This window comes from Nicotiana attenuata, unplaced genomic scaffold (genome assembly GCF_001879085.1).
Source record: "Nicotiana attenuata strain UT unplaced genomic scaffold, NIATTr2, whole genome shotgun sequence".
Lineage (NCBI taxonomy): Eukaryota > Viridiplantae > Streptophyta > Magnoliopsida > Solanales > Solanaceae > Nicotiana > Nicotiana attenuata.
In genome coordinates this window covers 143330-159100 of record NW_017671313.1, presented here as the reverse complement: position 1 = coordinate 159100, position 15771 = coordinate 143330, and the positions used below count along the sequence as shown (strand labels likewise).

The following is a 15771-nucleotide window of genomic DNA, read 5'->3' as shown; positions in this document are numbered from 1 at the left end:
GAGGGGATGTCCAGTGCTCTTGCGGAAATATTTGCATTGCATACCTTAGATCTAGCACAAAACTATCTGGGTAGGAACAGTTTGGAAACAAGAAAAAACAAAAACAACTAATTACCAGAATGCAGCCGCTGAAAGCAAAACTGAGTGACGTCAAAATATTTGCTGCAATATTCTCGACACATTGAGGCAAGCAAGAGAAAGCCTCGTCGGAGGCAGTAGCTTTCTTTGCAATGTTTTTGCAGTCATACCAAGCAAGGCAAGTGGATGCACTAACTATAATATCGACAGGCTGACGTAAATCACGCTCTATGACCTGAACTCCTTTCTTCTCAAATGCAAGAATCTTTTGGTATGTACTTCTCCTTGAAATTACCATTTCAGTGTCAAAATTGTGTGTGTTAACTATAATGATAGTCTCAGGACAGCCATCTATGCTTCTGCGATTTTGCTCAGATTTTGAACTGAATACTGCATCTTCAGCTGCAGTAGAGCAAGCTTCATTTCCCAGTAATGCCTCCATGCTCCCACCCTTCAAGTTCTTTTCCACTGGAAGGTAATTTAGCAGTTCTTCAAAGGTAACGTCAATCTCATTGAGAGTAGAGCACGAGTGAGGACCTCCTTCCTAGAAAAAGAGCATGTCAGCAGAAGATCCAACTTTTGAAGCCCCTAGGAATGAACTATGAACTATAGGACTTGAAGATTTGAATTAAATATTTCTAGTCTGATCGACAGCATAAAGTATTCAACACTAAATGATTCTCTTTTTGTAAAAAATTTGGTGCTTTTATCAGAAATGATAAGCTCATCCCCCAACTGATCATAATTTACCAGCCACAGAATATGACTTGGATGGAGAAAACCTCACTACCATGCAAAAATGGAAATATATCAGGCCAGAGTGAGATTAATCCACCACAAGGGGAGGTCAAACAGGGAATCAACTTGGCCATGTTGAAAATTTCAGCCAAGCAAGAAAAGGCGGACAGAGTACCAAAAGAATGAGGAAGGGATCAAACCTAAGTAGTCAAAAGTACAAACTTATACGTATAAGATTAATTACGGACCATATTCTGACTCAGAAAACTAACAACCATCACGTCTCTTGGAGTATAAATACCATAGTAGTTAACACTTTAATGCAAATTGAACTATATATTCTGACTCAAAAACAAAATAGCAAAACAATTAGAATATTAAAAATTTGACAATATTCAAACTTTTCATTCCCATTACAAAGACAATTTGGTGTCATGCGTTCCCAGAAAGGAAACACAGAACTATGTGCTATTTGTCAAACTGATAGTGAAATAGATCGTAGTCGAGTGAAGGAAAGAGACTTGCCACACTAGCTTCATTAATGTTGGGCATGTCAACACCATCACAAAGAGCTTTTGCAACACTGGGGTCCTCCAGCTCCACCTTAAGGAAATGAAGGGGAGGAACTCTATCTGACTTTGGCAAGATGGAAGATACTTTAGATGATTCTTGTGAACCTCCATATTCCAAGATAATCTCAAATTTCTCAAATGGAAATGAGGCAAACAGATGCCTGGAGAAAAAAAGTGGAAATATCAGTTGATTTCGTTAAATCTCAATCTAAATTTAGGGAACTTGTGAACAGCATTGTGGTAAACAATATTAAGAACAAATAAAATTTGAACTGCCTCAATGTAGCCAAACCATACATTGTCTGCCATGATACTTACTAAATGGTAAACTGTAGATTTTAAGTTAAAACTAAAGCAAATAAGTAGCTTCATTCAAGCATGTTAGAGAGCAAAGATCTGATCGAAAAGAGATAATAGGAAAAAGAAATTAAAATTCATCAACCAAGGCCATGGATTCAATAAGGATCACTACACTTCAAACTCAAGGATTTGAATGTAACGTCAACATTCTGTTTTGGTGGTAATACCTCAGCATTCCAGGGCAATTTATCTAGAAGAAAATATGATTCTTAAGGACCCATTCAAATTCATGAAAAGTAAATTCATTCAAATTTCTCCCAGACTTCTGTAGATATTTTTCTTTGTCCTTGGAAAAATATGGAATTACTATCTATCACTAATTAATCAAATTTGGAACTACTTTGACACCCTTTTGCTGCATAAATACATATTAATGGCAAAAATCAGAAATGCATCTGCCAGAGAAGGATAGGACCATTAATATGACATCTATAGGTTATTGAGTGAATGATTAATACCGTTCACACAGCCAATCTATCAACAACAAACAATAACAAACCCAGTGTATTCCCACAAATAGGGGTCTGGGGAGGGTAGTGTGTACGCAGCCTTACCCCTACCTTGTGCAGGTAGAGAGGCTGTTCCAGTAGACCCTCGTCTCCAAGCAAGCATGCAAATCACAACAGTACAGAGAAGAAATACAATAATGTAAAAGTCAGGGAAGCAGTAACAACAACAAGGAAGTAGAACAATCAAAACACAAGCAATATCATGTAGTAATAGAATTTTAAGCATATGGAAATACTAAAAAACGCTACTACTACTGGAAGGAGAGGGAAGATGTGCTACTGCCTACTAGCCTTCTACCCTAATCCTCGCCCTCCACATCCGCCTATCAAGGGGTCATGTCCTCGTTGAGCTAAAGATGTGCCATGTCCTGCCTAATCACCTCACCCCAACACTATTCTGCCGACCTCTGCCTTTCCTCAGACGAGATTAATATCTTAGTTCTTAAAGTAGTAGTTTTGCAGATAAAAATGACTAGCTATCTTTAAGTTTAGAATACTTTTCTCCTAGAGGCGCCTTAACGTCAGTGACGTTTATATAGATCACCCAACTAAAACCTGAATCTTTATCAGGAATGAAACAGCAATTACAATAGACTAGCAAAACATCAAGCTGGAGTCTCAAAAGGTAAAAAATAAACTATTTTCCAGCCTGATCAAAAACAGATATCTTCTGCTATTTGAATCACTGAGGACTAAGCAGGCCAGCTGTCAAAATGCTAGTGTTTGTCCTGAACGATGAATTGGAAAGAATAGCAAAGACTACATCTAAATACAAGGATACAAACAAGAAATTGGAAACTGTAAGTTTGATCAACCATACTTTTAAGCAGGCTAATATCCCAATCCCAGCATACTTTCTGTAGGAACTCCCACTTACTCATGGGTTACTAAACAGCAGTCTGATTCGTGAATCATTTGCATGCTGGCATCTTCTAATTTGTAAAAATCATCCTTCTGTCCATTCTGTTGTTGAAAAAATGCAATATTCATGGACGTCAATAGTTTCTTCAATGACCACCAGAACACTGGCTCAGCCACAATTAATATCTTTGAACTATCCTTGCTCTTAAATGTCTCCAGTATATCCTTGATAACGGATAGCGATGGATGGAACTTATGTATATCGTTTTCACCCTTCTGATGCACATCTTTTACGATGTTGTAGATGAAATCAAGTTTAGATTCCAATCCCTGCAAGCTCCTGGATAACTTTTCTATGTATAGATAGGTTGTATGCAGATCATAGTAGCACAGGTACCAAACCATCTGTTTGATTGCAGACAATGTGACCAATGACATCGTTTTATCACCATCCTGGGACAAAGATGACCTGCATATGCCTCTTTTCTTAATTAAATTGATGAGCTTTTTCTTTGGAAGGCGAAGAATAGCATCATCGTCCACAGCTTGAGATGGATCCTGAACCTCAATTAACTCTCTCTGTCTTTCAAAGATAGCTAAAAAGGTCTTCTTAAGATCATCAATTAGAAGTAGAATATCAGTAGATAACAATATTTGATGCACCCTGATATTCCATTGAGGTTGCAATAATGTGGTAGCAGAAGAAGAGAGGAAACTGATCTGGTCCATGCCACTAGTATCAATTGAACTGTCAGCTGGTTTATAATCTTTGCCTCTACTATACTCCTTTCGATTTAAGAAAAAATCAAGATCATTAAACTTTGACCTGGAGTCACCAAATGAAGATGCTTTTCTAGCAATACATTGGGATGATACTCCTTCAGTTGGGAACTTCCCATCATTCAGCAACTTAGTTGACACTTCTATGTTATAAGGGATGGGAGGTATAGGAATGCCATTAGAAGGTAAACTCAGCATTTCCTTGCTCTCCGCTCTGTTTGGTTCTTGTGGACTATCACTTGAGAAAAAATAGTCCGATACAAGCATCTCATTGTCACTGAAGTTCAAGCAAAAGGCAATGTCGTTAGCATCTATCTCCCTCAACAAATTGAAACAGTCTTCTCGATACTCGCATTTCTCTTCTTCCAGAAAAGGCCAATCTAAGTATAACCCATCGGACATGGAAGGAGACTGCGGCTCAAACTCAGCTAGGATTTCCTTAATACACAAGTACAGTGACTTTACATTTCCATTCTCAGGAACTGGTGGCACAGGAAATGATCTGAAAGAATTATCCACAGGGATGAGCTCACGGGAAACAAGCAATTCGTCAAAGTTCCTGAAATTCTCGGCTTCTCTCAACATCAGGTCACATGTATCTTTATCGATATCTACTTTTGCTTCAGACTGGAATTCACGAAAAGAAAAAAGGTCTGAATCAAAGAACTGCAATTCATCAAAAATGATTGGGCTTGCTACCCATATTAGACCATCATTTTCTATGCTTTCATGGATCACTGAGTTTTTCTCAAGTTCAATAATACTTATCAAATCCATCTCCGCAGAGAAATTCAAGCACGGAACCTCAACTTCACAACAGCCCATTGCGAAACTACTATCTGATAGGTGTTGGAATGTGTCAAACTTTGTGGAACCCAAAAGCTCATTGCTGCTACCCATTCCTTCACTTCTTGGCGTCTCACAGTGAAGCTCAATATTTTCAATGCTTAGAACTTTCTCCTTTACAGATTTGTCACTGACAATAACCAAACCTGCCTCATCCACTTCAAGATGAGGAAAGACATCTGTACTAGAATGATATTGCCCCTGACAGAAAGCACCATCTTCCATCAAATCAGCACTTTTCTCCAGTAAAGCCACAGAAGAGATGTCATCCACTAAACAAATTGATTGCAGGATCTCAGGGGAATCTGGCAGCCAAACTTCAAGACCGGGCATATCCTGCAAAAAGTGAACAATGATGTGCCAAACCAGTAAGTGGAGCACTTAAAAGGTGAAAGTAGCGCTTTATTTGGTTAGGTCTTCCCCTTTTGTCTACGCAGTCTCAGAGAAGTAAATTAACATGATGGCATGGAGTACAATTTCTTCATGTCCTCTACAATGAACAAACTTCATTACTTCACAAGAGGTCACTGTGTCTTTGAGCATCACTATCCTTTAGATCAATATATAAAGAAAAGATGTTTGAAACTGAAGGACGGCGCAGATTGAGAGGTGAAAGGTCTCGGTCGCATAACTGTGTAAGCTCGGTTTGGGACAATATCCCGGCAAATTGTATTTAAGAACCTTATTAGGTGATTCTTAGATTTAAGTAGTCAAGTTAAGAGCATCAGAAAATACAAAAGAAGAAAGATAGTAATCCAGTTTCACAAATGATGATTGAGGCCAACAAGAAAAGTGCTAGAGACGTTGTCTTCGGAATCATAGTCCCAGCTGCACGAACATATAGAAGACATGTAACTACAAAGTTATATCATATCGAAAATCGCTAAGCTTCTTCTATCAATATGAACCACCCATTTTTCATTTTTGACAAAAGGCTTCTTCTTGACAGAAGGAGGGAGTTGGTAATTCCTATCCTAGGTAGTTCACTGTCATCGTAAAAGGTGGCAAGACCAACCAAACGCACTTCACTGCAGTCATAGAATTCCTATCCTAGGTAGTTCACTGTCATTGTAAAAGGTAGCAAGATAAACCAAAGCACTTCACTGCGGTCATAGAAACTAGAATGTCTGAAGAGATATGTAATTCATCAAAATATTACCAACTTATCTTCACCATCCGAATGAGAGGGAATTGACATGTTCTCCTTTCCAAAATAAGGAATGTCTTCTAGCTGACAAACAGGAAAACAAATAAATCCAGAAGTTCCACATAAGAATTTAGCTAGTAGTATATAAATCGTATCTGCTTGATTGCCATGATGGTTTACCAATGGAAGCCAGGATGTATCCAGCACCCGAATTTCAAGTTGGACCATTTCAAGATTGTCTTTCCCCTTGCTGTAGGAAACAATAGTCCCCTGCAACAAAAAAGTACATGAGCAGCCTAAGACAGACGTAATGTTGAGATAAGGTGAAGACTGGAGTTGCTTCTTGAAACCAACTTGTATTCTTTCTCACTTGAGATTAAATTTCTTTTCGTTGCCTAAGCCTCATTAACATTCTTAAAGACATGTGCAGCACATGTACTTTTTTACGTATTAGACTTCAGCATAACACTACCTTATAGATAGCAAATAGTTACCAGTATCACAATACAAACTCAGGTATTACTGTATCAGTGAAGCACATGGAGCCATCACTAGAAAGTCTACCAGGAATCTCAAATCTCTAAAGATTTAATAGGATACCTAAATCTTTGGTTGTATGTTTAACAAAGTTGGAAGGTTGTACGGATGAATATGAGTTCCAAATGGGGAATCTTAGTTCCAACACACGCAACGCAAAAATAATTCTCTTATTATCATCACATCTGCACCATAAACTCTCCATTAGAAATTTTCTAAATCACAATAAATGAAGAAGAACCATCTTTTAAAATTTAATATAATCAATCAAAATGTGCTAATATGCAGTATCTTTTAGAATCATTGTCAAACCAAAAGTGACAAGTCTAGTGCACTGAAGCTCTCTTTGGAAGTGACAAATCCTTAAACAAATCTCAAGGGAAGCTTATATTGACAGATAACTCAATGCAATTGGAGAGATCCTCAATTAACATAAGCATGCATTTTAGTTCACACAACAATTCCAATCAAAATGTTACACGGGAATAGTACTCCCTCCATTTATGTGACACTTTTTTCTTTTTAGTCAGACCCAAACAGAATGATCTCTTTTTATATTTAGTAACAATTTTTACTTTAAAACGCTCATTTTACCTTTAATGAGATAATTTATTGCCAAATAAATATTTATGACTCATTTTTTACCACAAGTTTCAGAGTTTTCTTTTTGTTTTTCTTCTTAAACTCCGCTAGCGAGTCAAACACAGTCACATAAATTGTAGTGTATGTAGTAATATTTAAACCCTAAAAGAGTTCGAATTATGCTCAGCACTTACCTCTGAGTTCGTAGTTTCGCTTGTTTGCACCTCGGAACTGCAACTAGCGAAAGGCTGAGGATCTGCGAACTCAGAGAGTTCAACATCAATGTTGTGCGGAAGGACATCGGCGAAGAAGCTGGAGAGAGCTGCCTCGATCGGAAATTTCTCGATTTCGACATCGATACTAAGAGTAGAAACTCCGTCAGAAAAATTAATGTCTTCGAATTTAGAGGTGTTCGGGTCAGTGAGAAGAGGCGAAAGAGGGAGGCGGAGGAAATCGCGAGCTGAAATTGGAGTGGAATTGAAGTAATCTGTGCAGATAAATCGAGTTCGCATGACCTGATTACTGTGAGATTTTTGGGGAGAGATTGTGTTATCAGATCGCCAAGGTTTTTGAAATGTCACGGATTTGTATTTGCAAAAAATGAAATGGCGCCCATGGCGAGGTGTATATATTGAGCTGCTTCCCGCGAAAATGAGGGGTTACTATGCCCCATGTGTGATGTGTGGTTTTTCTTTTTTCTATTCTTCTTTTTCCTACTCGATGATGATGAAAGAATGTTATGTTAAGCCATAAGGGTGTATTGGTATTAGGGGTGTCAATAGTTCGGTTCTGTCGGTTCTTTTGTTAATTTTGTACCATATCAATTTTTCGGTTATTCATTATGTATAACCAAAATTAGACTTTTCGAAACCGTCCCAATTATATCGGTTTCTCTTCGGTATCGTAACGGTTCGGTTAATTTTCGGTATTTTTTAAATGTCGTGTAAAAGTCACTAGTAGAAGTATAATGCAATAATATACATACTTTTATAGTACTTAGCAAAACTCTCTAGACATTTTTATATTTTAAAGGGTGATGAATTAAGAAAATATGAAAGATGGCTAGAGTATAGATCCATCAACCACTCTACAATAGCGTAAAAGAAACTAAATAACTTAATGTAAAGAAAATATAAATGACACGAGTGGAAAGATATTAACCAAATTGGGACTGGACTCAAGAATAAAGTCTATAGAAGATTAAATATTCAAAAAGATAAATTTAAATCATATGAAAGGAAATATAATCAATACATTGTAGTTTGCTACTCATAATCGCTATAATGCCTTGTGTCTTGCTAGTGAATATGCTGGAAATAATTTATTTTCGATGGGAGTAGCATAATAGGTTTGATATATGATTTTGCGTTTATTAATTATTGGCTTGTAATTATTTTCATAATTCCAAAACCCAAGAAAATTTAATATTTTATTATTTTTAAACTTAATATATAAATATATTTTTCACATATAAATTTATTCGATATGGTTCGGTATTTTTTCGATTTATTTTCATAAAATAAAAACGTAACCTAATTACCGGTACGGTTATAGATTTATATAAAAACCTATGGTTTTATTAAAGGAAACCTAAAAATCGATTCGGTACGGTTCGGTCAGTTTAGTAGGTTTTTAAGTATCATTGGTTTGAATATTGTTTTAAAATATTTTTTAGAAAATATTTTTTACTCATATAATATATTTTTTTCATAAACTCATTTATTTCAATTGGAGGAGGAAAAAAATATATATTTTAAAACTCTTTTTCAACTTTCCCACCCAGCCCATCTCCCACCACCCCCACCATAATCCCTATCCCAACCCCACCTGCCACACCACGCCCACCCCAGCACCCCCACCCATTAGACCACCCCGTAATGCCACTATCCCTAGCGATACCCTTTGCCCCTGCTGCCCGGCCCCAACACCCTCAAACTACCACCCTCTCCCATCTTTATCTATTTTGTAAATTATAGTATTTGTCTAAATTATATTTCTTCCAAAATAATATTTTTACTATCTAACTAAAACTCAGAAAATAAATAAGAAAATCACTTATTTTCAGGAAAAAAAAATCAAGATAATATTTTCAGCATACCAAACATACCTTAAGTCATTTGTAATTATATTGGGAATCTTTATAGCTCTGTTGGTTGGTTATGATTTGATTCCTCACATTGTAATCTTTTCTCTCTCTCTATATATATATATATAAAATTTTACGATTAAAAAAATCCTAAGCTATGTTGCTTGCAATTTGCTTTAGTTAACGTATTCGTGTGAAGTAAGTATTTTATGGATACGGATATTTTATGTTTTTCCTTCAAAATATAGTAGAATCAGCAAATATTCTATACTTGTACTAGACATTACACACTCCTATCGAATATAATAAGACCTATAGGCTATAGCCAAGCCGAGTGTGATGACCCACCATGTCATCATGCCACATAGGCGTCATTTGGCATATATTAATGCTATGTGGAAGCTTACATAAGAGGAAGGCTGGCATTTGTGAGAAGATTCTAGAGAAGTATGGACATTTCCTTAGGAAGACCCTAAATGCTTATGGATTTGCTAGGAAAGTCCTTGGAATCTTCTAGCTTGTAGAGAATTCTAGAGAAAGCCCTTGTAAATATTAAGGACTTGTGTAATAATTAATATTTACTCACTAGCCCCTAGGAGACTAGTATAAGGGGGGGGCATTCATTTGTAATTCACCAAGCAAATAATTCAAGTTCTCTCTAATACAAAGCTTCCCTTAACAATTCTCTTGTGTTCTTTCTACCATTCTCTTAGCAATCTTGAGTGTAGTAAGGCCGAATTGGCATAGTAAGAACGTGAGCAAGTTGTGCAAGAACGTGAGCGAGTTGTCAAGTGCCGCACGTGTCCTTAGTTAACGACTAAGGACGTGACAACGTGGTATCAAAGCAAAGGTTGCAACTAAGGGAATAGCGCACGACAGAGAAATTAATACTGCCAATACCCAAGCCAATGTCATCCAGGATGCTGCTGGCAAGAGCGGCCGTAACAAAAAGAGGAATGCCACCAACAAGAGCCAGGAGGTGCCACCCGAGGTTGTGTCAAACGAAGTGCTTACATCCCAAGAACCATATTCCACTGAGGCGAGCGAGGATGAAGTGGGGGTCCTGTCCGAGGACGTCTCGCTCGGTAAAGAGTGGGTGATTAAGATGAACGCGGGGATGGACGCCGCAGAAATCTTTGGCCAACGTTTGGGGAAGATGGAAGGCACCCTTAGCGTTCTTGAGGGGCACACTCTTGAAGAGATTGAGAGTATCCGAAATGACTTGGAGGGATGTACACAGACCGAGATGGAACTAAGGCAAACCATCACTGCCTTAGAGTGCAGACTCATGGAGGCTTTGAGTACTATTGATGCTATGAAGGCAAAAATAGAGTCATTGGAGGAGCATGTCAATGCTAGCGTGACCGAGGCAGCCAGCAATGATGTGGTGACAAGGGAGGCCAAGATCGAGGCTCCCAAACCCCCGGTGTTCAAAGGTGTTCGTGATGCACAAGAAGTGAAAAACTTCCTTTGGCACTTGGAGAACTACTTCAGGCACGGCGAAGTGAGGGACGACGAGGCCATGATCAACACTCCAGTGTGTACCTCTCAGAGACTGCCATGCTAGGTGGCAAGATTTCTTGGCCGAGTTTGATTATGTGGTGGAGTACAAGCCGGGAAAAGGTAACGTTGTAGCCGATGCCTTGAGCCGGAAAGCCGAGCTTGCTGCAATCACTTCAGCAAGATAAGACATTTGTGAGGCTATAAAAGAAGGCATGCAGCATGATCCAACAACCAAATAGCTTATCGAGTTAGCCAACCAAGGCAAGACGAGACGATTTTGGGTAGAAGACGGCCTACTGCTTACCACGGGTCAGCGGGTCTACGTGTCTAAGTTTGGAGACATTAGACGACTGATCATAAGGGAGAGTCACGACACAATGTGGGCTGGTCATCCAGGTCAACGTCGCATTAGGGCCTTGGCTGAGTCAGTCTATTATTGACCACGCATGCGAGATGACATAGAGTGCTATGTGCATATTTGTCTTGTCTGTCAAGGGGACAAAGTTGAACAACAACAGCCCGGAGGACTTTTAGAGCCACTGCCAGTTGCAGAGTGTCCATGGGAGAGCGTCACTATGGACTTTATCACTTGTCTACCGAAGTCCGATGGTTATGGTACTATTAGGTGGTCGTGGATAGATTTTCCAAATATGCCACTTCATGCTCGCCTCACCAGGTTGCACTGGCAAAGAAGCCGCCAAGCTATTCTTTAAGAACGTGGTGAAGTATTGGGGCTTACCAAGGCATATTATCAGTGATCGAGACCCCCATTTTATTGGAAACTTTTGGAGAGATTTATTCGAGATACTTGGCACCGAACTTCACTTTTTCACTAGTTTCCACCCACGGACAGATGGACAAATGGAACGGGTCAATGCCTTACTAGAATGCTACTTGAGGCATTATGTAAGCGCGCATCAGAAAGATTGGGCAAGGCTCCTAGACATCGCCCAATTCTCTTATAACTTGCAGCGGAGTGAGTCCACGGAGTGGACACCATTTGAGCTAGCCACAGGCCAACAACCACAAACTCCACATTCATTACCAGCTGCATTCGAGGGAAAGAGTTTGGGGGCTTATCATATGTCCAAAGGATGGGAAGAGCAGCTTGATACTGCTAATTCCTACTTGGATAGGGCATATAAGAAGATGAAGAAGTTTGCGGACCGTAAGTGGTGTCCCGCGGACTATAGAGTTGGGGACATGGTCATGGTGAAGTTTAACCCAAGACAATTCAAGGCACTACGAGGCATGCATCAAAATCTGATTTGCAAGTATGAGGGGCCATTTAAGATCGTCGCCAAGGTAGGCAAGATCTCATACAAGCTTGACATGCCATCGTATCTTAAGATCTACCATGTCTTCCATGCCAGCATGCTTAAGTCATATCATGAAGATAAGGATGATCCGAGTAGGGGCCAATTAAGTCGAGCGCCAATGACTATCACCGCCTCGTATGATCGGGAGATTGAGGCTATTATAGATTACCAGGCCAGGCGAAAACAAGGGCAAAAAGTCACCGCTATGTTACTCACCCATTGGAAAAGGCAATCACCGGCGGAGGCCACGTGGGAACGATATGAAGACTTGTGGCAATTCAAAGATAAGATCCGAGAGTTTATGCAGCAGCATTGCGCCGCAGTCGTTGCAATATTAGGTGGGGGAGAGTGTGATGACCCGCCACATCATCATGCCACATAGGCGATATTTGGAATATATTAATGCTATGTGGAAGCTTACATAAGAGGAAGGCTAGCATTCGTGAGAAGATTCTAGAGAAGTATGGACATTTCCTTAGGAAGACCCTAGATCCTTATGGATTTGCTAGAAAGTCCTTGGAATCTTCTAGGTTTGTAGAGAATTCTAGAGAAAGCCTTTATCTTGTAAATAATAAGGACTTGTGCAACAATTAATATTTACTCACTAGCCCCTAGGAGACTAGTATATAAAGGGGGGCATTCATTTGTAATTCACCAAGCAAATAATTCAAGTTCTCTCTAATACAAAGCTTCCCTTAATAATTCTCTTGTGTTCTTTCTACCATTCTCTTAGCAATCTTGAGTGTAGTGAGACTGACTTAGCATAGCAAGAATGTGAGCAAGTTGTGCAAGAACGTGAACGAGTTGTCAAGTGCCGCATATGTACTTAGTTAACGACTAAGGACGTGATACGATGTAGTCTAAGCTAGCTTATGAGAATTGAAAAGAAGAAGAAAAGCAAGATGACGAGCATTAAATTTTGAATTTAATTTATAGACATCGAAAATATAAAATATTTTCACATTACACTATTTATTAGTATATTATTTAGTGTGAATACTTACATATAATTAATTTTGAAATAACCTAATTTTATAGATATTTTCTCCATCATCATGCATAAACGTTCAATACAAAAAGTTGAAGTGCGCTGATTTGTTCATAAGTTTCCTTCTTAAACTAATTTCTAAGCAAGTAGTACGTTACAACCTTTTAAGACCGTGTGTTTCATATGTCAACCATCTTACTATTTCTGGGTGTAGAAGTATAAATTGACATTGATAGAATTTAGTGGTCCACCAAACTCTATAGAGAACCAGGTTCTCTATTAGTTTCTACGAAACATATGCACACTGCAGTAAGTAATGACAAAAGAAATTTTACGTGGATAATTCTCAGCTCAACGGGATTAAAAATCACGACCTACCCTTGTAGGATTTCAACTTCACTACTGAGGAACTTTCACATTACAACCTATGTAACCTAGGAATTAACCTCTTAATCCCTCATTAACTTGTAACACTCTATTACAAGCCACTTTGTAATAACTCTATTACAAAAATTTTACAACTTGACTAACTCTAGCCAAGATACAAACACAAGGGTTTATGATTTACAAAGGTTTCCTACGCAATGCTTCTAAACAAGCTAATTAGGAATTACAATTGAAGAACTATTACAAAGTTACAACTCAACTAAGGACATACAATAACTTGATATGGGGAACTAGTCCGTAGCAGTGTTGTTCTTTGTTCTTGATGCACTTGAGAATTGTTTTCTTGATGATCAATGACACAGAGTGCTTGAGTGAATTCTCTAAGTGTTCAAGTCATTTGCTTTACCTTCCTTGATGTTAATAATACATTTGTGACATTACTTGGGATGATGTAAGCAAGGTAGGTAAAAGAAACTCCCCATAAAGTTGGCTGATGCACTGTTTCTGTACTGTAGCGTGTGCAGGCGGCTACTTTACAGCTGGGGCAGTTGACTTGTTCAGTTTCATTGGGAAACGGTAGCTATCTATTCCCTCTGTTGTTCCTTTGACTCTGAAGAGTTGAACCATATCCCAAGCTGGAACCTTTTGATCTTAAGGTCTTGAGAATGTGTAATAAGTTCCTTATCCGGTTCTTGACAGTAAGTTTGTTAGATCATCAAAACACAAAACAAGGACTTGTAACCTATCAATTTCCCCCTTTTTGATGATGACAATTATATAATTGAAAATTCCAGAAACAGCCACACAGAACCAGACAGTGAACCAGAAAGACCTTAAGTTTCCCCCTGAGTCTGTATTCTCCCTTAATCAGTGCACATCATTATTTAATTATGCACATTTCTTCCTCCTTTTGGCATCATAAAAAGAATAGTAACAAGCTTCTAGTAAAAAGAAGTCTAGCTTGAGTTAACTCATGCCACTTGTGTGCATACAACATGACTAAAAACAGAGCATAAAGACAAGGCATACACAGAAAAAGGGAAAAGCTTGCATTAACATAATTTGGATTTTCCAACAGGAGCAGAGTCAATGTTACTACCACCATCCATAATTCATAACAACAAAAAAAAATACCACAAACATCATTATAAGAACTGACACTGAGGGACTTAACCACAAACTAGATCATAATAAACCGACACTAAAGACTTGACACTGAGGGAGCACTGTCTAGGGATCACTGGAAGAAGAGGTCTTAGAGGCAAGGCAAGGGTTTGGAGGACTAAATCTATTCAATCATTCGCTGACATTTGCTCATTGAGCAGTCTCTCTTTCAGGTCCTCCACTTGTTTCCTGATCTCAGCATTCTCTTTGGTCAGACTAGCAACCTCTTCACTTTAAGAGCTACTGGAACCAGGTGCCTCCTGCAACTGACTTAATTGAGTCTCAAGAATAGCATTCCTTGCCTTTAATTGCCTTATCTCAGCAGTAGCACTACTCTGAGCATTGATCAACTGAGATATGGTAAAAGTGCTTCCAACCCCTCCAAATTTCTCAATACACTTACATTCTTCAAGAGTAGCTTTGGAGAAAGTTTGCTTCTTGGTGCCCACTGTAGCTTGTCGTAGAGGAACCTTGAAGTGCTCAAAAACCTTGGTGAGAAGGAACCCATAAGGCTGCCCATGATTACCATCTTTAAAGCTTGCCACTTTATTCATATGCTCTATCATGATTCCAGGCAGGTTAATGGTAGTGAAGTTGTCCAGTACTTCCATGAGGAACAAGTCTGCACGAGAAGTGATAGATCTTCTCTCAGCACGAGGCAACAATACCTTGTTCACCATCTCAAATAGCAGTTCATACACTAGAAGGAGGGCCTTCTTCTGAACCTGTTCCCCTTGCTGAACTGCTATGTCCTTCAGGATGGCATTTTTGAAATTTTGAGAACAAGATCCCTGAACACTAGACAGCCCTTCAGCAGGCACACCCAAAATAGACCCCAACACAGCAGAGTCCATTACCATATCAACTCCATTCACCAACACACAAATGTGATCATCCTCAACTTTGAATAAGTCGGCATTGAAACTTTGAACTTCCTCCACATACACCTTTGGAGAATCACTTGTGAACAAATATGTCCACTGTTGAAACTCACATATATCAACCAACTGTCTCATACCAGCCTTCTCCAAAATGTCAGGGGCAAATGTGCGGCCCCATAGTACTTTTTAATTCCTTAATCTCTCTTTCCCAGCACTCCTTGGATCACCAACTTTGGTATTCTTTGAGGAACCAGGTTCTTCATCAGTATCAACTTTTCTTTTAGCAGATTTGCGAACATTCTTTCCTTTTTCATCAGACTTCACAGACTTTTCACCCAATTCTTCCATCAAACTGGTACCAAACTCTTCCACAGACTTATCACCCGATTTTTTCACCATATTTTCATTAGCAACAACATCATCAGACTTGTTT

At 38.8% G+C, this 15771-nt stretch overlaps 1 protein-coding gene across 1 annotated transcript in view; it reads right to left on the bottom strand.

The window, feature by feature from the left end:
* The window catches only part of LOC109207484, an 11272-nt gene extending 3657 nt beyond the window's left edge, over positions 1–7615 (bottom strand). Inside the window, exons 1-7 of the mRNA XM_019370412.1 lie at positions 7205–7615; positions 6072–6161; positions 5904–5975; positions 3135–5080; positions 1286–1549; positions 861–864; positions 116–622 (exon numbers count right to left, since the gene is read on the bottom strand). Coding sequence (XP_019225957.1) covers positions 116–622; positions 861–864; positions 1286–1549; positions 3135–5080; positions 5904–5975; positions 6072–6161; positions 7205–7522 — 3201 coding nt within the window. The 5' untranslated portion in view covers positions 7523–7615. The remainder of the gene's footprint in view (positions 1–115; positions 623–860; positions 865–1285; positions 1550–3134; positions 5081–5903; positions 5976–6071; positions 6162–7204) is intronic.
* Positions 7616–15771: the final 8156 nt, after the last annotated feature.